This window comes from Saccostrea echinata, unplaced genomic scaffold (genome assembly GCF_033153115.1).
Source record: "Saccostrea echinata isolate AGI-Se365-2 ecotype Australia unplaced genomic scaffold, CSIRO_AGI_Sech_v1 ptg000017l, whole genome shotgun sequence".
NCBI classification, from domain to species: domain Eukaryota; kingdom Metazoa; phylum Mollusca; class Bivalvia; order Ostreida; family Ostreidae; genus Saccostrea; species Saccostrea echinata.
Window position 1 is genome coordinate 4,309,588 of NW_026889766.1, and position 24,476 is coordinate 4,334,063.

Here is a 24,476-nt window from a genome sequence, read left to right on the forward strand (position 1 = left end):
AATAGGCTATTGGCCTAGTTATTTGAACGTGAATAACATCGCTACAATCGTAGCTCTACAACGTAAATAGGTGGGTTTTCATTTTTGTCAGTGGATTTTTTTTTTTTTTGTCCTCTGATTAAACTTCATCCTTAAGGGGGAAATGTGCATCTTGCATGCTTGATTTTTTTTTTTTAACTTCAATGAAACCCAAGCATTTGTTGATTTTTTAAAACTCTTTCTATTACAACTGCATTAAAATATGTATACTATATTAAATCCAGTGTTTACATTTAAAACATGATTTTGTGGTATTTTGGGATTTGCATATCAGTTCCAAAAAATCAGAATTCTTGGGATAATAGAAAAAATGTACATGTATACACATGTATATTCCTGCGAATGAATTGATTCTTCACATATGAAGAAACAAACAAATTTGCTTATATTTATGTCATTTTGACAAACTGTGTAATAAACAATTGATTTGTTTTTTTTTAATTACTTTACAATAAGCAAAATAGAAACTGCCAAAAGTAAAAGCTCTACGTGTAGACGTACATCACAAATATTATAACAGCTGTATAACTCAAAAAAATAATGATAATAATAATAATAATAAATGTTTTTAAAGGTACAAGTTATAGAATATTCATATGCATGTAATATGTGAAAGCAAACTTTCACTAGATTACACTACAAATTAGAAACTTCTTCTTTTTTTTTTTTATCAGAAAAAATGGCAACAATTGGTGAACACAAAACACATTTTTCCGGACCTCGAGTGATGGGGGGACATTACCTGGGCTTAGGTAAACGAAAAACACGTTTTTTGGAGCCGAGAGGGACGAAAAAAACTAGGATTGAAGCAGGTGTGGTAGTATACATTTATTTTAAAGAGTTAGTTATATACAGTAAAGTGACTAAACTTCCCCATTTCCTTATTTGAAAGCAACCTTTCACTAGATTATACTGCAAATTAGAAACTTTTTTTTTTATCAGAAAAAATGGCAACAATTGGTGAACACAAAACACATTTTTCCGGACCTCGAATGATGGGGGGATATTACCTGGGCTTAGGTAAACGAAAAACACGTTTTTTGGAGCCGAGAGGGACGAAAAAAACTAGGATTGAAGCAGGTGTGGTAGTATACATTTATTTTAAAGAGTTAGTTATATACAGTAAAGTGACTAAACTTCCCCATTTCCTTATTTGAAAGCAACCTTTCACTAGATTATACTGCAAATTAGAAACTTTTTTTTATCAGAAAAAATGGCAACAATTGGTGAACACAAAACACAATTTTCCGGACCTCGAGGGATGGGGGGATATTACCTGGGCTTAGGTAAACGAAAACACGTTTTTTGGAGCCGAGAGGGACGAAAAAAACTAGGATTGAAGCAGGTGTGGTAGTATACATTTATTTTAAAGAGTTAGTTATATACAGTAAAATGACTAAACTTCCCCATGATTCAAAGAAATACATTTTTACTCAACTATCTTTCAGTGATAAATATTCATTTAATACATTAATTTATTAGAGATAAAGAAATAACACAGGAAGAAAAGAAATACATAAATTTTCTAAAAATATTAAGATATTGTAAACTTTCTTTGATGTTCAAAATTCTACCTTTCTGTAATCACAATAATAAATCTATACAAACGTTTTACCAGTACATTTACATGTGTATAGGACATTATCGTGAAATTTTGAATGAAAATTTAAAATCCAGGTGGTTAAACCTATTAATTTTACTTTTATAAAACTTGACTAAAGTTGTTTTTCCTGTTTTTTTTTTTTAAGAAAAAAAATGTATCTCCTGTCCTTAAATGTGCTTTTTTTTCAGACCACCTGTTACGGTATTGTCGCTTTGTACTGCACATGTTGTCTTGGGCGACAATATGAACCTTCACTCACTGCACATATTGATGTCTATCGATACATATTGTCGCCGCCTGAAAAGTTATATATGTACATATTGTCGCTGGCAACATTATGTGCCTACACTCACTGCAAATATTGTCGCCCTACAATATTGTTGTTTAAAGATGCTTTTGAAGGTTTTATGATAGTTTTGTGATTATAATTGGTTTGAAAATCATACTGAGGTGTCTCGTATGCAATTTAATGCAGAGCAATCGTGACTGTACACTGTTCAAATTGTCACCGGCGACAATATTTATCTACATTCACTGCACATATTGTCGTCCATCGGTACATGTCGCATGACAATATATGAGAATGCTTCCATATAAATATGACTTATTGCTGTTATTGCTTTGCTGTTCTTATGAAGATTTTTAAAGACCTTTCTTATATATTCTTATGTAAGACTTTGATTGCCAATTGTGGCCCCACCCTAGCCCCAGGTTCATGAAGAAACTTGAATCTACACTACATTTGAATTTTTTCATATATACAAAACCTGTCATGGGTCTGCTGTTCTTGAGAACATTTTCAAAGATTTTCTGTAAATATTTTGTGGTCGTCAGCGTGGCGCAATGGTTAGAGTTTCTGCTCTAGAGTCGCGAAGTAAAGAACTGATCCTTACGTCGCGGGTTCCAATCCACTGCGGGACGTTGACCAGTCCTTTGGATGAGACATGTTAACCGAGTTCCAATGTCACAAAATGGGTTGGCACGAAAAAGATCCCTAACTGCTTAATGGCCCGGAGTGCAGAGTATAGGTATAAATTTGCAGCCCTCCACCGGCAAGTGGTGACATCTCCATATGAGTAAAAAATTCTCGAGAGGGACGTTAAACAACAAACAAACAAACAAAACAACAAATATATTTCTATGTTCAAATTTGATTTCCCGATGTGATCTCAACCCACACCTTGGGGTCATGATTTGAACAATTTTGAATGTACCTTACATGTACATGTAAATAATGAAGCTTTCGCCTAAGTATCAACTCTTTTAGTTTATTAGTTTTTGAGAGGAAGATATTGAAATTTTTTCTATATATTCCTATGTAAAACATTCCCCTTCCCACGGATGTCATGATCTGAACAAACTTGAATCCACACTTATTAATAAAGCTTTCACATCAGTTTCAACTTTTCTGGCACAGTTTTATTTAGTAGAAGATTTTTAATGGATGTCAATAATTCATTCACTAATTCTAAAATATCGTCACCTGGAAGAGCTCTTGACCCTTCATTTTGAACTAATTTAAATCTACAGATAAAATCACTTTTATTCGGGGATGCTTTGTTTTAAGTTTTGTTGAAATCGGTTCAGTAGTTCTTGAGAAGAAGCTGAAAATGTAAAAAAAAAAAAAAAAAAAAAAAAAAAAAAGTTTACAGAAGGACGGAGGACAAAGTATAAACAAAAATGCTCAATTGAGATTCAGCTGAGTGAGCTTAAAATATCAATCCCAATTATATCGGCACATGTAGAGGAATAACGCAAAAATCAAAGTATTCTAGGAAAACTTAAATTTCAGTCATTGTTGAAGAAATTCTCCGGATGTTTAAGATGTACCAAACGACGGTGAGCACCTCTTATGAATTGTTTACAACTTTGTTTTGATTTGAATTATTAGTCGCAAACCCAAGCTACTAACAATCTTGTCTTATGTTTATTTCTTTGTTTGTGTGAGATAGGACTGTCAGTGTATTAAGTGCAACACATGCACCTAGTTATTATTTTGTTTTCCTTTTCAAATATATAGATACTATAGGCTTACATAAATAAACATATTTGAAAAATTTGCTATGACTTGGTATACCTTGGTTGGCATAAGCATGAATTAGGGCTACAGGTATAGATGTCCAAATTTTCATCACACTGAATTGTCTACGGATTTCTCTGATCATGATAAAGAGCGCACGGCGGATGTGGCCGTGCGGAAGGGGATGTTTACTCACCATGGTGCTACATCTGTTCTTTTTCGAGGCCTGTGTTTGCTCTATTCAAAATTTGTACTGTTTCAATGGACGTTTGAGATTGATAATTGTTTATTATATTCATATTTCATTCATGAATTAGCGCGTCGTTGTCTTCGCCAACGTTGCTAAACGTGAAGCACTGTTTTTAAAGTTGTAAATAGCATATCATAAAATTAAATTTTCCTGTACGGTAAGAATAAATGATTTTTAAAAACTCTATTTTTTTTTATTCAACTTTTTTCCAGAAAAACTGGATGATAAAGACAATATACTGTGCAAATTTGAAAAATGGTTTTGCGATAAATACAAAGAATCACACCTTGTTCATTTCTATTATGGAAAGGCAGATATTCCTATTGAAAATATTAAACATGGTGATGAAGTCATTGTTGCTGTTATTGATAAAATGAAAGATTTAAAAGAGAGAACATTTAGAAACGGTGACAAAGACATTGCGGTTATTTGGAAAGACTGGAAAGAAGATACAGATGAAGTTTCGTTAGGAATGGAAGAGCAACAAAATCTCCAAATAAAGCAGATTGATAAATTTAAAAAAATCGAAAAATACCTGGAGGAAAATTCAAAAGATTTGCTCAAAAAGCATTCGAACTTAGAGATGATAATGGCTTCAACGTATCGAATAAAAAAAGGGAAAATATCTAAGGAACCTTGTATCGTTCTGTACTGTTCTTGCAAAGGTGTAGTGCCTATCAATGAAGCTAAGTTTCCCACTACAATTCATGAAATCAAAACAGATGTTAGAGAGGGTTTCTTTCATCTGGAGTGTAATTTCAATGGAGATGTTTGTGCTGTTTCTAAAGATTTGCTGAATCCTTTACGAATGGGCGCAAGCATAGGAAAGGAAGGTAAGACAATGTTAACCCCTTCAATTCTACCACTTGTTCTTTAATTATATGCACATATGATGTGTTTAATCGATTTTTTTGAATGGATATCAGGAAGTATGTCAAGATCAAAATGTTGTTCGCTGTTATCAATGTACAATGTACATTATGTACAATTGTAAATAATGTTAATTTTAACATGGCAATAATCAAAAAATAAGGTAGAGATTTTAAATACTCTTTGAGAAGGATATTTAAATACCCACGACGCATGAAAAGTTATCTCTAGATACAGTAACATCTATGTAGATGAGTTTATCTATAAGGCGGGCACAGCCTTGTTGTTATTTTACATTTATTTTAATATATATTTTTTTTAACATTACGAGAGCCGTTCAAAAATTACGCGGACTTGCTGCACAGAAAAAGTATATGACGACATAATCAGGCAAAAAGTCACAAATGACATAAAAGAATCTTTACTTATATGGTCCTCAAAATTCCATATCAAAATGTATGTTGATATCAATTTTAAGTGATTTAACAGGACATATATATCATGAAGTCACGGTGCAGTAAAATCTTCGACGTGACGAACATTACAAAGAATGCCAGCTTTCATTTTCTTAACATTTTCCCTCAGAGTTTGATACTATACGGCTTGGATTACCTTATCCACTCACCATAAACGTATATATACCATTGCTGGTCTAGCTTAAATCTATTAAACTAGTGTAGTATATTCCTTTTGTTTTAAAAGCCAAAACTGCCGATATTTTTAAAATACTGTGTAACGTTGGTCACTCTCAATCACGTTCTTAACAGTCTACATAAAATTTTCGTCGGTTATCTTCTTCCCTACCCTCCCGGATCGCCTTTTACCATCTAAAATTCTACTAGGCTATATTCGTAGACAGTAATCACGTTCTTAACAGTCTAGATACAATTTTCGGTTATCTTCTTCCCGTACCCTCCGGATCGCCTTTTACCGTCTAAAATTCTACTAGGCTATATTTGTAGACAGTAGTCTGGATTATGATTTATTACATGCTTCATACAGCATATTTTAGGTCTATGTTGGCGTTTTCTCGAGCATTACACATAATTTGATAAAAATGCGATGCTCCGTCAATTCACGAGACGTCATTTTTGCAGTTGTTTTCATAGGAATCGCAGCGGAGAAAAATCGCTATATCTGTTAGTACTTAAAATATAATTTCAGAAATGTAAACACATGATAGAACAATAAAAAGATATCTTTAAGAAAATTGTATAATAATATGGCAAATTTTAGAAAATAAATGAGTAAAATTTTGGATTCGGCAGGTTTGTTTTTCAAAATTTTTGTCGTGCTCTGTACAATTCCATCAGTGATATCAAAACAGCAATAATTTTAGGAGAAATTAATTAAAATGCAAAATATTTTATCAAATACTTACTGGAATCTTTAAGAAATATGTTTCTGTGAAATTTTATTACTATTTGACGCCGGTAAGAGTAAGTAACAGCAGAGTCTGCGTAATTTTTGAACGGCCTTCGTACAAACGCTCGGTGCGACCTGATGAGTATCTACCTTAAACATATTTTTGAAAGATGTAGGTCAGTATTGAATGTGTCCCACAACTACGTTGTGGATGCTACATCCAGCACATTCATTCCAACACGGCATCTCAGTTAATCGTTTCAACAGGGACGTATATATGTCCCTGTTTCAAAAGTGAAACACTGTAATTTATTATTTGAATAAGAGTGGTACAATGTATATTGTCAAAGTGTAAAAGAATATCAAAGTGATATTTTGCCATTGTGTTAGTTACGGAATATTAGAAGTGCAAATAGGCTTTCTATTTTCCTTCCCTTCGCAAAGAATACTATAAAAAGTTTCCCTTGGTCTGTAATACGATAGAGCAAATAAATCATCCTGACAAAGACCAAAACTAGTTTTTCCAAATGTGTTTTTGAAATCCATGTTACCATAAAGTTTGGTCAATGTTTTACAGAGAATTATATAGAAAAAACTTTTAAAAAATTCTTCTCAAGACCTGCAAAAGCATGATTAGTCATATTAATATGAAAGCATTCTCAGGTAGTGTAGATTTAAGAATATTCAAACCATGACCCCCCCCCCCCCCTCCTGGGTAGGGTGGAGGCATGATGGGCAATCAAAGTTTTACATAGAAAACACATAGGAAAAATGTTTTAAAATTCTTCGTTTCAATTAGAGCAAATGCATGTTATCATATTGATATGGAAGCATCCTCAGGTAGTGTAGATTCAAGTTTATTCAAATCATGACCTCCAGGGGTTGGGTGGTGCCATCGTGAACGATCAACATTTTACATACCAAATATGTGAATCAGTCTTTACAAATCTTTTCCTCAAGATCTGCAAAGGCGTCATTAGAAATAATGATAGCGAAGCATCCAAAAATAGAGTAGATTCAGTTTTGTTGAATCATACCCCTGGGGTTTGGGTGGGGCCAAAGTAGGCAATAATTGTTTTACAAAGAAATGTATAGTGAATAAATTTTCTGATGAACAGCTGGGCCATATGATGCCGAGCCTCTTGTTCCTGATCTTTTCCAGTTTACAAAATTTGGCATATCGTATTAAAAAATAATTAATGCAGGCCCGTAGGAAGCAATTTCACTTTGAGGGGGCACAACAATACATTTTCAGTTGGGGGGGGGGGCACTATCAACTACCAAAATTTCTTGACAAGCAAAAAAAAAAAGTCATCAGACGTTATTCTTGAGGGGGCACAAGCATATAGTAGCTATGTTTTCTATAGTATTCTATATATCGGCAAAATTATTGGGGGGCACGCCCCCCCCCCACCCCCCGTGCCCCCCCCCCCCCCGGTTCCTACGGCCATGTAATGAGAATTGCTTTGGTTATTCATTCGAGTTTAATGATTAGTTTCATATTACTTTTCGAAATATCATTTTATTTGCAGATTTTTTTAAGAAAAGAAATGGGTTAGTTTGAACATTTTGAATTTAATAATAGATACGGTTGCATTTAACGCTTCAATAATTTTAAAAATGCTATAATGTGTCTAATCATACGTGAGGAATCAAACTCACTGAACACTAGATCAAACTTTATTCACAATCCATCTTACATCACAAGGGGTTTTACTTCTTTTTACATTTATTAGGAGTTCAAATATATATAATGTATTTATCGTATCTTTGGTTAAGGGGTCAATGTTTGACCAAAATAAGCTGAATTACGCTGTATCATTGGGTATGTTAGTTTTCTAGGTATTGTATAAATTATCCATGTAAATTTGCATATGTATAGCCCATAATCGATGTAAGCTTTTACCCTGTAAAATAAAACCTGACCTATCGGACAGTATGGTTTGAGTTAGGGATTCATGGGGCAGTAGTTTGGGGCCTATACGAATTTTCAAACAGCAACAATTATAAAATAATGTTATATTTTGTGTTTTCGATTAAAAATAACTGAAAATTTAACTGTCTTAGACCGGGATTAAGCAAAACAAACATTTAAATTATACATGTACATAGAAAAACATATTTTTCTTTATTTTAAAAACATTCTATGTTTTCAAACAAATATATAATACTGTAAAATGCCATTTTTTGCGACAACTCGTTTTTAAACGAGTTAGTTAATTGGCTTTGATAAGCTGGAAAAATTATGAGCTTCGTTATTGTTCCATGTAATCATTATAGGTGACAAATATATCAAGAAACAAAGTATATGCACCTACTGGCTTAATAGGAATCACATTTTATAATGACATTGATTTTTGAACAGTACTGCTGTATTAATCAAGGCAAATGTTTCAATACAAGGTAATATTGCAGGTGAACAAATAGAAGGAACTCTTGGTGGATTTGTTAAATCCAATGACGAATTTGGGTTCATAACCTGTGCTCATAATTTTTACGGCCCAGATGAAATGGAAACACCTGAACTTCCAAAAACGCCAATAACCGTGGTACAACCTTCCCATGAACGAGAAGGATCGCAAGAATGTGGTAAAACTGTACGATCTGTTTCCTCATTCTCCAATGTTAATGAAGAAAATATCACAGTCGATGCAACATTTGTCAGATTGACAGAGAGGTGTCCGGAACAATTGTTTTTTGCGGACCTGTTCACCGCGAGATTGAAAAACTGTGGTAAGCTGACCATCAGTTTATTATTTTCATCTATCTTTTCATTAAAAAGAATATACTGTATGTGTACATAAGTTTGCGTATTCAAAATTTAGCGCAATCACTGGATATTGAGTGTTTGGCATAATTTTGAATTAGCGCTACACACGTCTGCGTCATATATTGTATTTATACATGGTTTTTAACGGTATTCATGAATTAGCGCATTGATAGTTGTACGCGCCAAGGCCGCTATAATATGAAGCCCGCTTTTTTTAAGTACACATACAGTATTTGATTACCACAATTAGTGAAACGCAAAAAAGGCCTTAGGTTGCTTTCAAATCAATCATCCTATAAATAAATCATCTTATAATGACTCAACTTTATAATTACTATTTCATTTTATCCATCTCTCTCTCTCTCTCTCTCTCTCTCTCTCTCTCTCTCTCTCTATCTATCTATCTATCTACATGTATCTATCTATCTATCTTTGTATCTATCTATCTTTCTCTCTCTCTCTCTCTCTCTCTCTCTCTCTCTCTCTCTCTCTCTCTCTATATATATATATATATATATATATATATAGAATAGAATAGAATAGAATAGAATAGGATTTATTACCAAATCAGGGCCCAGTGGGCATAAACATATAACATGTATAATTACAGATAAGATAACAGACAGAATACAACATATAATGAAGAGCAATTCTTCCAGTTAGTACATTGGTGGTGTTTTGAGTGTCATATGTAGACATAGGTTGTCTTGATTTAAGATATATCTGTACTCTTAATTGATACAACTTAATGTGCAATAATGTGCATTACTATTACTAATATTATACATATAACTGAACACATAAAAAATGTCTGATACATCAACAAGAGGCAGCAAGAGACGGTGCTAAAGGATATACAGAAATCCACTTCTGCCTCATGTAGAATAAACAAATACATAATCTATGGAAAATAGTAGTATTAAAAAAAATTAACTAAAAAAAAAATTAATAATAATAACAGCAATAATAATGATAGTAATAATAATTAAAAAATTAAAAAAAAAAAAAAAATTCTATGTTGAATGGCATGTGTAAAATATATTAAACTGCAATGGACAGCAAGAGCCAGTGCTGAAGGATTGTATTATTATTTTAATTAATCCACTTCTGCTCAATGCAGAGTATACAACAACATGCGCATATTAACAACATAACATACTGTAGTATAAGTATTAAATCAAAGTACATGTAAATAAAGTCAAGATCAACATGTGACTTTGAATTTGTCTAATTACACATGACTTATAAATTCACATAAATTGCACAGCACATCAACATCTTCACAGTTCATTAACCATAAAAAAATTGGTTACTTTTAGACAAACTATTTAAAAGATGAGATCTCAGAGATATTGTGGAGAGTAAATTGATTCTTGATAGACTATGGCATGTACAACCCAAAAGAAAATGTACATGTATTTCATCTTCTACCTCTTTTAAGTTACAATAGGGGCATATTCTCTCTTCTATATATATATATATATATATATATATATATATATATATATATATATATATATATATATATATATATATATATACATAGATATGACCGCGATTGGGAAAAAGGGGTCAGATGCAGTAAAAACGTAACGGAGGAAAAAAAAAGTCATAAAGTCTAAGTGTTTTCTAAAAACGCGCAATTTTTTTTCATTTTTTTAAAAAAAATATATCTGATCTTTCTCCTTTCATCTGTGGTAATTTAGTAATCGAAATACGTTTCTTTATGGTGTAATTCGTATATTATTCCCAATTACACATCATCAACGATTATTTTGTCACATTTGTCATTTATGAGGTAGGTAACCAATCGGGCTCGACATACGCATACGACATGTGTCGTCAACAATGAACAGAGGTCGAATGGAGAGCATGCAAAACTTGAGTTAATCTTGTCGGATATTAGCTAGTTTAAAGTAATGCTGGGGAAAAAATCATGATCCAAACTGTCAGAAAAGTCCCTGTTCCATCTGAATTGAGCGATTATCATGTTTAAGAGTTTGTAAATGAGCTAAATTTAGTTGACTGATGTTGAAAGTGAAAGTACAACTAAACAGTAAAACTCCGTTTATGAATAGGAGGTTTACAGTTAATTAAAGATAAATTCCCCAAATAAACGAGACTTACCTTGGTAAAAGTCGAAGTTTGATTGGAATTTTATGAGTCACATAAACACTGAAGGGATCAGATGAGATGCGTACTTCGAGCCCGATACGTCAGTCTTGAAAGGAAGGGATTGTGCATTTCCAAACAGATTACATCATTTAATAAAAATTACCATAGATATTCATTAAAACATCCCTTCCTCAAGGATGGGTACTACATCAAGACAACATTGTGGCGGGCATCTGATCCCTTCAGTGTTTATGTGACTCATAAAATTCCAATCAAACTTCGACTTTTACCAAGGTAATTCTCGTTTAATTGGGGAATTTTATTACGTCACAACACTTCCGGAATCATATGAGACTTTAAAGCAAAAATGCACAAGCCCGCTGATGAAGTACAAAATTTTTTATTTTTGCAAAATTTAATGCAACAAAACACCTCAACTCAACACTGCAGAATGAAACTGCGATTGTACAATTCTCTTATCATAAAATTTTCCAAAAGTTCCAGCATTACTTCACCCTGCAACTTTCAAAATGTCATCAACAGGTACAGAAGCATATTTAGCTTTGGACACTGCAGCACTTCTAACACTATGACTTGAAAACTTTTTAGTGTCAATACCTGCTCTGGTCATAACAGTTTTAAGCCATCTTGAAATAGTATCCTTACCAATTCTGTTATGAGGCTTCACATAATTAATAAACAAAAAAGTACAGTCTTTTCTAATAATACTTGTTCTCTTCAAATATTCTTTTAACACAGTAATCACACATAATCTTCGATCTGGTGGATAAGCCTTCAATTCTACACAGTTTGTATGACACCCAGGTCTATCTTGTTTAAGAAGACCTTTATAACACAACTTATATACATTGCAACTTTTTTCAATTCCATCTATACTCAACAAATGTAAAGATTACTAGAGTTAGTTTCTTGTGTAGTGGATGTTTCTCCCTCGAGTGAGGTAAAGACAGAATCCCCTTCGGAAGAATCACTGGAGTTCTTATCAACAAATCCATTAGCAATGGATACCAGCACTGAGTTGGCCACAGTGGAACCACAATCAAACACCTTGCTTGGTCTGTCCTCACCTTCTGTAATGTTCTGCTGATTAGACTGAAAGGAGGAAAAGCATAATAATAACCTGTCCATTGAAATGAAAATGCATTAATAAATTTTTCATCAGGATCAGGTTTCCATGAACAATATAGCTTCAACTGTTTGTTCAGCCTAGATGCAAACAGATCTAACTCTGGGAGTCCAAAAATAACAGAAATTCTGTCAAAAATTCCAACGTCTAGCTTCCACTCCAAAGAGTCATTAAATTCTCGAGAAAATTTATCTACTATATTATTTTCACCAGGTACATGATCAGCAGAAATCCAGACTTTCCTATTCATACACCAAAACCAAATTTCATGCGATAACCTATTCAATTTTTCTGACTTTATGCCACCCATGTTATTTAAATATGCCTTTGCACATGTATTATCTGTCATTATCTTTACATGTATATCAGAAGCATCTTTACAAAAAGATTTAAGTCCCAGATATATTGCAAGAAGTTCTAAATAATTAATATGATTTTTACTTTCATCTTCATTCCATCTTCCTCCTGTACTACTTTTACCACAGGCTGCTCCCCACCCTATAGTGGAAGCATCTGTCGTAATAACAATGTCTGGATTTTCATGATCTATGATTCTCTTCTGACTGTGAACATTCTCTATCCACCAAAACAACTCATTCTTAGCTTTTTCTGACAAATTTAAATTGACATCAAAATCTCCATTATTTTTCCTCAACGCCTCTATTTTGTCCAACTCTAAATTTCTATAAAATAATGGACCATACTCTACTGCAGAAAAACTTGCCACAATAAGACCAATTACTCTAGCTAGCAGACGAATTGAACAACTTCCTTTTTTCCACACTTTCCTACATTCCTCAACAATAGTGTCTGCTCTACTTGGACTTAAAGTGACAATCATTTTGACTGAGTCAATAATATTTCCTAGAAAAGTAATACATTGAGATGGTATACATACAGACTTCTTTTCATTTATGACCAAACCTAGTCTTTCCATCAAACATCTTGAATCTAATACATTTTTTGAACATTCTTTCAATGTATCACTAATCAGAAGAGAATCATCAATATACCCAACATTCAAATGACCCATAATTCTAAGAGTAGAATACACAGGTTTCATTAACTTTGTAAACAATCTGGGAGCACAGGCAATGCCCATTGGTAAGCAGGAAAATTCAAAAAATTTTCCAAGCCAAATAAACCGGAAATATTTTCTTTGTTCCTCTGCAATTGATACTGAATAATAAGCATGTTTAAGATCTAATGATGCCATGAAACAATTTTTCTTTACTAATTTTATAGCACTTTCAAAAGAATCCATCTTGAAATGATGGTAAGGAATGTACTTATTCAATTCTTTTAAATTCAATATCACTCTCAAATCTCCATCTTTCTTAGGTATGGTAAAAATTGGAGATAAGAACTGTCCTTCTACAAAATCACATTCCTTAATGATACCTTGTTCACAAAATTCATTTAATTGCTTGTTAATCTTTTCTATTTCAGACTTTGCAAAAACAGAATGAGGTATACTATTCTGAGATGGTAAACCTAATTTTCTTCATCAAATTCAATATGGCAATTTTCAACAATATCTAAGATGACCTTATCTTCTGTAATCTTTTGCCATTCAGAGGAAAAAAATTTTAATCTTCCTGCACAAAAATTTTTAATGTCTGCTTTAGATTTAGCACTTACCTCTTTATCTATTTGTTGGAGCTGCGCTCCCCTTTCGAGTTTTTTGAGCTGTCTGTAGAGGTAGAGCTGTTTGACCATCAACCCCAAGTACTAGTAGATCTTCGGTTCCGTGGTCTTCCTAATGCTCCTCGACCATAGGGACGTCCCCGCGCCCTAAAGAATGCCCCTGCTCGGAAATTTCCTCTGTGAAATTTTCCATGTACTTTACTACTTATTCTATTCACATCTTGAATTTCTTTCACAGATTTGGCAACATCATCTCCATATAGAAATTTTGAGAAGGGTAGAGATGGTGAACTAAGATGGTAGTACTCCCTACCTAAATCAGGTCTATGAAAATCCTTGCGCTTAACATTAATCAGCTTGTTCGTGTGTCCCAGAAGGGCTAAAGCATCTGTAGACAAAGTTATCAAGCTCTGTAATCCTTCAATGACCTCGGAATCCATTTCATTCAGTTTATTTGCTAATTTTGTTAAGCTTACCGAGGCTTTAATCACTGCCGATTGAATTATCTGAAATTTGGCTTCACAACTTCGTGTCTCTGGATTTAAAATACTCCACAAAGCTTGGTTAACTCTTGTTTTAATCAAAGCTGTACAATTTTCTGGCCTTTTAATACTTTTCAACAGTTCATTAAAGTAATCATCATTTAGCCCCTCTCTGAACAGTTCATTTATCATCGAGGCCAACTCCTCGTCTACATTTTCATCACAATCTTCCTTAACTTTATACTTTACGCCCAGTTGTTTAAATCTTGACGTTTCACTGTCCTCCATACGTTTTTTACAAGGGGGTTCACCTGAATCCATATCACCCTCAACATCAGACAACTGGTTTATTGGAGTCATCAACAACTCTTCTTCTTCCAACTCATTAATATCACCATAATAGATATCGTTAACTCTGTTATTCATTTTCTCAATCTTCCGGTCTTGGTTATCTTGATTTTCTTTAATAGACTTCAATAAATTCATTACCTCTGTCATTCCAGGTGTAACGACAGATGAAGTCGCAATGTTACCTCCAGTAACAACTCGTTCCTCATTATTTTCCAACAAAACAGAGCTTCCACTTTCTTCATTAGTAACCTTTTTCTCAACTGACTTCTTAGAGGAACGTTTCGACGATTCATTCGTCTTAGTTTTTTCTTTTTCGGCGCGGTCCCGTTCCGACGTGACACCCGCCATTTTTTCACACTTATAGTCTCAAACCCAAAGTCACAAAATTCACCAGCAAACTGGAGAATTTTTCTTCGTTACCTCGTAACGAATATTTAAATTAATTATATTATAACTACCACGTAGTTATATATATATGATAACTACCACGTAGTTATCTTAGTTACTAGAAACTGACACCGAGAGTCGACCACGTCCACTCTCGAAAACAAATGGAAGTACACTGACGTATCGGGCTCGAAGTACGCATCTCATATGATTCCGGAAGTGTTGTGACGTAATAAAATTTATATACATTAAATAGGCTTAATTTAGAAACGAAACTTGTGGTTGTACAAATTCAATGATAAACCGTTTAATGTCACAGTTGACTGATGATGAAATGTTAGAATATCGAAAATACGTTGTTTCGAGAAGAACTAGATAATAAGATGTAATTAAATCTCAACGATTTGCTCATAAAAGATCAGGCTTACATACAGAGGCAAAAACCACAAGATTAAAGAAAGACCATTTCAGGAATTCTATGTCAAGGCATTTATGTAGGAAAACATTTTAGTTTTTACATTGTATTGAGAAGAAATGTTAGGGATAGCAAATATTTAGATGATGGTTCGATTCCACATGTTCATGGTAGAGTTGGTAAACCTTCATCACTTAGTTTATGCTACACAGAGAATGCCAAAAAATGACATGCTACAGACAATGCTCTACCTCTTCTTGGAAGGTTAACTAACCTCTGTCCCCACAAAATAATCTCACAGATCTGTGTCAGAAGAGTCAAGAGTTTGCAAATCTACTTTCAAAAAGTGAAAGTTTATTAGAGGAAAGGAAAATCGGTGTACTCAAGTTATACAATGCACACATTCAGCTAGCTGAAGAACAGAGGGGTCGATATAGACTGCAGTGTACAGAAAGCAAAGAGAAATACTTGTATTCTTTATTAAACAAGAAAATGAAAAGACAAGGTACTTTTATAGATTTCAAATAATACTTATTTTATGAATTTTCACAGCAGTAAATATACTTAAAAGAGATGTTCAATTAAGATACTAAGCTTGAAATTTAAAGAAATCTCCAATTATTTACTTTGGAGTAAAAAATCAAAAATTATCATGATTATAAACATGCTTTTTGTCATATTTTTCACACTTGCATGGCTCTACAGAATTTAGATCAAAGCAGTAACGTGTAATAAATTAAACAATGTGTCAAGTCTTTTTTTTTTATCAGACATAACACAAATACATTGTAAATTCTTTAATACCTGGACAGTGTTTCATTAATATCTGGACAGTGTCTATGAATATTGTGACACTTAATTTATTATATACTGGGGCAGTAATATTTCTAAAAAAATTTTAGGCATAATCAGTATGTCTGTGGAAGTTCCATTATTCTTGGGATTTATGCCCAGCAACACATACTAATCATGCCCAGCATGTAGGACCTGCTTACTTTGGGACACCTAGGAAATGCTGTGTTTTTTGGCATGTGCTCTGAAAGTTCAGCATGTTCAGGTCAGTTTTTTTTTTTCAATATTGTCTGTGAAGAGGATCTAAACATTGAGTGGTGCCAATAATCGATAAAAATGTTAAGTTTAGAATGCTGCAAAATAAATAACTATTGGTAATTGCTTAAATACTGATATAGATTTGAACACTGACAAAATATTATTTAGTAAAAGTCTTGACAACAGGATCGAGACAAAAGTTACATTGCTGACTTAATTTTTGTCACTGAAATATTTTCAAATCATTTCATGTACTTGGATTATTTTAACAGGAAAGAAGATATTTTAATTGGTGGAAGAAGGAGAGACAAATTGCAAGGGAACAAACGGTATAATAGTTTAAATGGAGCATTACTATTTCAAGTGCTATGACTATGGTGAAGAAGGGGATTTCACTTAGACAACTGCAGAAGAGAAACAATACCGCACTGTGGTATGGATTATGGAGAGATATGACAGGTACCGTTTGATTTTTTAAAACAAAAACTGTTTGAACATGTACTTGTTTCAAAAAAAATAAATAGTCAAACCAGGGGTTGAAAAAAATGGTAGCCCGATGCCCGGGGCTAGTCATTTTAAGACTCGGGCTAGCTAATTTAAATGTAATGATAGTCCATCGGACTAGCGGAATGGAAAAAAATATCAACAGTTTACTTTCACTTTTCTATGTAGAGTGGTTTCATTAGACTGAGAACTACATTGTAGTTTATTTGTTTCTGTCATCACAGTCTTTAAAACTTTTACTTGTTATGTTTTCATATTGCATGAAAAAGTTGTTTGGCTAGTTAGTTTGAGCTAGTAATTTTTTACTGATCAGTAGCCCCTCGGCTAGTGGGTTTTCCAGGAAAATTTAAACCCCTGGTCAGACCTGATTATCTCGAACTCTATGGGACTGATAAAAAACTCCGAGATATCCGAGGGTTTTAGATCGATGTTCAAGATACAAAAGTTCAAATATACATGTATTTACCTTCTTTGTAGAGAAACTGTTTTAGTAGAACTTACTAGTATTTTCTTTAAAACTTAAAGATCTTGTGCTTAGAACATTGTTATAGCTTTTATAGTGAGATGATATTCTGTATGACAAACTTTTCATATCATTCCTTTAAAGTACATTATTATCACTTAACAGTGATGATTACTTTTTCTGCAAACAATGAAAAATTTAACTCTACTATTCAAATATATTATTGTTCAATTTAGGTCTGCATAAACAGATACAGTTTGAACCTAACTGGCACTTTGGAGCATTGAAGCAAAAGTGAAGAAACTCAAATATCTGAATTTTAGCAGAGGTAAATTTATAGATGCAGATAATGAATTGGTATTTTCATGTTGTCAAAGTCATCCTTTCAGTGTTGTAAAATTGTTTTTTAAATATTGATTGAAAGGAAACACTTTTTTTATTTTTCTCCAGATAGCAGAAGCTGTTCATAAGTCAAGTAAGCATGGACACAGCATTCACCAGGTATTGGTGGATTCTGCTCATCAGATGCTGCAAAAGATGCCGTTTGTCCAAGGCCTGTGCAACCCTAACCTGAGGTTATTACTCTTACAGATAAAGAATAGGGCAAGCCTGCTAATGCAAGACAGAAGTAATCCTTACTACATGTACATCACTAATATCTGAAGACCAGTCACAAAAATCATTGCCTGTTTGATATAACAGGATACCATTCAGTGAACTTTCAACATAACTTTGTGCTCGAGCATACATTGTATAACTTTTATTACGTGTATTTTACATACATTTTTTTTTAAATTGTATGTTATTGTTCTATCAAAATATACCTTGTATATTTCTTTAGAAAATATGAAAAATTGTACAAATGTATATTATATGTTTATATGTCATCCATTTCTTATTTATGAAATTATCACCAGTATGATAGTGTTCTCTTAAAAAAAATCATTAGAAATCTTTAATTAGCATGATTCTGTTAGAGTTACCATGGCAACATACTTTTGAAATATACTAAACTAAGAAATCAAAGCAGTATGTTTTTTATATGCTTCATTTACAAAGTTCTTATGAATATATATATATATATATATATATATATATATATATATATATATATATATATATATATATATATATATATATATATATATATATATAAAACAAACGAATAACAGTATTTTGTTTAGAAATGTAAAAAAAAAAATGCGTTTGCTAAATTCTTGCAGGTAAAAAAAAAATAAGCCAATAATTGTTGACACATTCAAATTGACATAGTTTCATTTAGGGCTGGAATTATTAGAATATAATTTGGATCTTTGTTCTAGACTTTTATACAAATCAAATAAGAAGAAAAAGTGAAAATGTGAATTTTCCTCATCTGGCCCATTTTGCCAGTCACACACACACTTACACACACACACACACACCCTCACATATATATAAGAAACATAACCAAAATGTGCTCCCCGAACTAGTGAATATATACATGTATCTATAATTGTGCTATTTGTCTATCCTCATACTCGTGCATGCTATTAAACATGCGGGTTTTTTTTTGGTCACCATGGTTTACATTTATATTTCTGTATACAATTGTAAAATTGTGAAGAGATAATAAATTCAGTTTAGTTCAGTACAAGATAATGACGATGTCATATCAATTTCGATTCAGGTCTACATTGTTATACAATATATTACATTATGTAGATTGCGTGCTATGTTGTTGTCGACAATATTATGGCAATGTTAATGTGAAGAAATATCGATCTTGATCTGTAAATTTTTAATGAACTTGAATCTAAATTTATATATAAATTGGTATGTCACATACAAGGTTAATGTTAAGCGTAGTATTGGGGTAGATTTGGTGTAAGAAAAAAAGCTTAAACATAACTAAGATTTCAATTAAGCAATGCGGATGAAAATAAGACGGAAAGGGGTGCTACGACCTTTTATGTTCGTGTACACATAAATAGTGCGCGAACAGTTTACTAAACGTAGAAATACATGTTTTCCTCCTAGAACATTATTTTTTTTATTTAAAAAAACATATCATGTCAATCTCGCATGTTTTTTCTTTCGTTTTTGGGCCCGTAGGAAGCAATTTCATTGGGGGCACCAAACGAAAACTTCTTGACACGCCCCCAACAAAAAAAAAAAAATAAAATAAACAGAGATCATGGGCCACATCGCTCACCTGAATACTTTGGCTAGGAAAAAGTAGAAATTAGTTCAGTATTGAAAAGTTGAACCGAGCCGACTGGGGTTTTATTGCGTGAAAACTACAATAGAGAAACTCTTAAATTTTATACTATATATAACTTACATTGACTTCAGTGTACATGCCAGGTTTAGGGAAATCTACCGTCTAGGTATTTTCTAGAGACTCTCAAAATACAGGTACATTTACTAAAGAATAATTTTGGAAAGTGCCAATTTTTCGCACTTCAAAGCAAATAATACGAATACTACAAAGGCTTTTTGCTCAAATTATAGTATGTGATGTGTAATATAATAATGTACATCATATGTAAGAAACACAAATTCTACCATCTGGTTTCCAGAGGGTGTATCTCAAAATGTCAAAATTAACGAAATTTTCCTGTTTTTATGGAGAACTACAAATTATGACAGATACAAGGGATATTAACAAAAAAAATTAAAAAAAATTATTGTGAGATTCTCAACTTTTCATGTTTTAAATTTCAAGAGCTTATATTGTATACTTTTTCTTTGGTAACATTTGTTCTTCAAGAACTTCAGTTTATCATAACGTCACAAACACACTATTACTACGTCAATCTACCTATATAAATTATATAAAATCTATATAAAATTGTAATTAGATTTTTGAATTTTGTTGAATTTTATTCATTATGTGGAAAGAGTTGCCTCAAAAATAAATACGCTTCATTTTACTATGATGCGCGAAGTATTGCGCAATGGAAAACCCCAGTCGATCCCCTTAAATATAACAGTGTGGCCCCCAACCTATTCTCGTGGGTCATGATTTGAACAAACTTGACACTACCTGAGGATGCTTTGATATAAATATGACAAATCATGTCTTTGCTGTTCTTGAGAAGAAGACTTTTAAAGATATTCCCTTTGTATTCCTATGTAAAACTTTGATCATCCATTTTGGCCCCACCCTACCCCCGGGGGTCATGATTTGAACAAACTTGATTTTACGCTACCTGAGGATGCTTCCATATAAATAGGACAAATCATGGCTTTTCTGTTCTTGAGAAGAAGATTTTTTTAAGATTTTCCTTTCGTATTCCTGTTAAATTTTAATCGTCCATTGTGACCCCAACCTGTCTACGGGGGTCGTGATCTAAACAAACTTGAATTTACACTACCTCAGGATGATTTCACATAAGATTCATATTTTCTAGCACAGTGATTCTTGAAACGAAGATTTTTAAATGATGTCATTAATTTTTCACGAATTTGTAATCATCTTGCCTTGGAAAAGGGCTTTGTTCTTCATTTGAACAAATTTGAATGCTCTTTACCCAAAAATACCACGTGGCAAGCAGTTTGGTTAAAATTGGTCAAGTGGTTCTTGAGAGGAAGATGAAAATATGAAAAGGTTACAACAACGGCAGACAAAGGACAAATTTTGATTAGAAAAGCTCACTTAAGCCTTCGGCTTAGGTGAGCTTAAAAAAATCAAACATAAATGTTGAAGGGGCACTAGGATAAATTAGCCTTGATTTCCTTTCTTACACATTTACCGGCAATATAATGGACACAATCAAAAATTGCTAAAAATCGCTTTATTTTCTATTGTACAGTATACACTGGCACCCTCACCCCATTGGCTACCTACAATCCTGGCTCCGGGTACCTAAACCTTAGATGAGCTCACTTTTGATCTCAGTCTCACTTTTCTACTATTAATTCCCTTTGGTAAAAGTGAGACTGACTCAGAGATCAAAAGTGAGCTCGTGGAAGTTTTATGGCCCATGAGCTTTTTGTTTACAATATGATTAATATGACCGACATTTTTGATAACCCGCTTATGGAACACAAATATCAGGTATCTTGAAATTGATATTGTCATCAAATTATTTTTTTGAAAGTAGAACTGAGGAAAAATTCTTCACTTCAGCAAATCTCAGGGCCAAAGTACTAGGGGAAAGGTTGGGCTGCCAGCTTCTTTTGAGTGAAGAATGGTCTTTGGCAATTGTTTTAATATATGAAAAATTCATTTATAGGCTACACCCCCCCCCCCCTTTACACACACTTTTTTGCAGTATCTCTTTGCAAACTCTGGAAAATTGTTGCGTTGAAAAAAAAAAACTTACTGAAAAGTTAAAGAAACATCGTAAATATCGCCTTACCCTCTTGCGAAGAAGGACACGAGTTTTGACAGTTAATTATCTGAATTGTTTGTCCTTTAATATGATATTATTGCAATTAAATAGGATCGTAATTTACTGGGACACTGATCACAGTAGCCTAGTGGTTGGGCGCTAGTTTCATACGCCATGGGGAGGTCAGAGTTCGATCGTCCGAAGATCCTAGTGCCGTACCAAACGTAACAGCTGCATAAGGAGACCGTAAGACGTTTAACATACATGAAGGTAGTGACTATTTCCTCGGCATTGAAAGTCAATGATTTTTCGGATGAGACCTCAAAAACCAAAGCCCCTCTAGATCTGCCGTGTATAAGCGGGCAATGATTCATATCACGTCGTCAATTAAAATTAAGAAAATAAAACTGGAAAGCAAGATCGAAAAGCCCCCCCCCCCCCTTTTCAGGTTTTTTTCTTGAATTGATTTTTGAAAATATGTATATTTTTCCCTATGTTTCGGATTGAGTGAAATTCGTGAAAAACGGAGAGCTCCTTATTTAAAAGCTTGCCATTTCACTTGTAAGCATTATCCATGCGAACGCAGTTTTGAAATCAAGATATTTGACTATATAAGACACAATCCAAAGCCAAGTAAATTCTTCTTAACCATCCAAAGAAATCTCGTCCGATTTAGCTTTGAGCTGAACTCAATGCAAGTGCTATTAACGCTAATCCCCTAAGAGTGGTTCGAGACAATTTATGGCAGAATCTTGGAGAGGTGGCTCCATAAAAAAATACTTTTACAAATATTTTTTTCGGATGTCATTGATAATTATAGCATTTATCTCCTTTAATATGCTCAATATTATTTTGCTACCACGCGTTCTCCTACTTTTTTGCATGTTGAATTTATTTAAATTTTATTTAGAATTACTTTAATTTATCTTGAAATTTAGCGATTTCTTTTTTTTATTATAGCCTTAAAATCTAAAGAAAAATCTATAGTGTACAAGTCCCTTTAAGACATCGCTAGTTACCCCATACCCTGTTTATTTAACTTACCCCTTGAGAAGAAGGTAAACATGGCCTATTTACACCCTTCCTACTACGCATTCAAAGGCAATATTTCTCAATATTTGAAATTTTAATTCTTTTCCCCCAGACACTCTCCTTCCCATTTATGCCCTAAAATCAGCCCATTCCACCCCGTATACATCCGAAGATATATTTATGAAAAAACCTGTGTTTTTATATGGCACTACTTGCGTGGTCAATGAAAAGGGATAAAATTAGTAACCTGTGATACACTTATACTTTCTAACATCAAAATAAAGGTTACAAACTCAAACATGTCTTTTAATTTCTTTTTTATTTTAATTTGTTTATTATTTACTCGTTTATTTTCTATAATTATATATTTCATTTTAAACTCGTTATTTTTATTGAGCACGTAGGAAATTGAAATCACGCCCCCACCTCCCCTCCAATGAAAGACCTTATTTTGTTCTTTTAAAGCTTTAATTTGAAATCTGAAAAAAATGTTGGATCCTTCCCTCAACAGTGCTGCCATCATTTGTCTTGCATCACTCTCATGGGTAAAATAAAGATTAGCGTTAATTGCGCCTTGATTGAATTCAGTCTAAAGCAATACCGGAGAAAATACACAGAATTTCTTCCCATGACAAGAGGTTAAAATTCAAATAAGAAATTAAAATAAAAATATTAATGTAAAATTGGAAGTTAGAATTAAAACAACTAATAAAACTAGATAATTCATTTCAATAGGAAAAAGATGAAGTTACTATAAAAATAGAATAAAAAGAATTGTGGCACTGATACCCCTCCATAGTTTCTCATTATGAACGTGTAGACTTTACATTTTTTGATTTGTGAATTGACTTCGTGTTTTATTCAGAGCGCGGCAATATATATTCCGGAAAACAAAGTTTACAACATCAGAAATACACACATTCTTAGTATAAACTCAGTCAACACAGTTGTATTTTCGGAACTACATGCTAGGATGTCGGAATTACCTACTTGCATATGTAGAATATGAAACTGATACTATTCACAGCCAGGAACACGTTAAGTTCCTAGACAGTACCGTTGTCAGAAACCTTTAAAGTTAAGCACTAAAACTGGTTCGTTGTCATGAACATACAGGTGAGGTTATGATAAAATCCGTCCGGTGTCATGACTTGAGAAGACAGGTTGTGAGAAGTTTTTCATTTTTCAAGTTAAATTATCTATAACAATGTCTGAAATTGCAATGGGAAACAGGGCTGACACCCTATTTGGTGCTGTATGAATTTCAGCCGTTAAAAACAAGTAGTAAAAGAGGAGTTTGCGTTGGCGATATTAAACCCTGTTGAAAACACATGTGGATTTTATTCATTTTCCTTCCGAGATGTTATATATTTTTGTAAATAGAATATAATATACACACCAATTGGTGCAGACAGTATCAAGACATGTTGTAAGCCTTTACAGAAAAATTGAGAACAAATTAAAACTGAAAATTTTTATTTATTTCAATTTTTGTCCGTTGTCATGACAAGATACGAAAATTCAGTCCGTTGTCATCGGTCCGTTGTCGCTACTAATTTTAATTTAAACATATTTTATTGAGTAATTCAATAAGGATTGGGCAACAGGCAAGGCCTATGCACACCCTCTCCTCTACTTGTCGCTACT

General features: G+C 33.1%; 2 protein-coding genes and 1 long non-coding RNA gene across 3 annotated transcripts in view; 2 read left to right on the plus strand and 1 right to left on the minus strand.

Annotated features, from left to right (window-relative positions):
- Positions 1-718: 718 nt before the first annotated feature.
- Positions 719-24,476, plus strand: part of LOC133189251 (uncharacterized) — a 38,759-nt gene continuing 15,001 nt past the window's right edge. The window contains exons 1-3 of the mRNA XM_061324654.1: positions 719-791; positions 4,125-4,745; positions 8,563-8,880. Coding sequence (XP_061180638.1) covers positions 719-791; positions 4,125-4,745; positions 8,563-8,880 — 1,012 coding nt within the window. The remainder of the gene's footprint in view (positions 792-4,124; positions 4,746-8,562; positions 8,881-24,476) is intronic.
- Positions 13,898-14,734, minus strand: LOC133189342 (uncharacterized). The gene has a single exon (XM_061324729.1). It carries the CDS (start codon positions 14,732-14,734, stop codon positions 13,898-13,900), a length of 837 nt encoding a protein of 278 aa, XP_061180713.1.
- On the plus strand, positions 15,825-16,955 carry LOC133189343 (uncharacterized). The gene is made up of 3 exons (XR_009721440.1): positions 15,825-15,966; positions 16,364-16,518; positions 16,784-16,955. It is a non-coding gene; the product is annotated as an uncharacterized LOC133189343 (long non-coding RNA).

Excerpts from the sequence above, each read along its gene's own strand:
- LOC133189342 (XM_061324729.1), bottom strand. The coding sequence starts at position 14,734 with ATGAATAACAGAGTTAACGATATCTATTATGGTGATATTAATGAGTTG.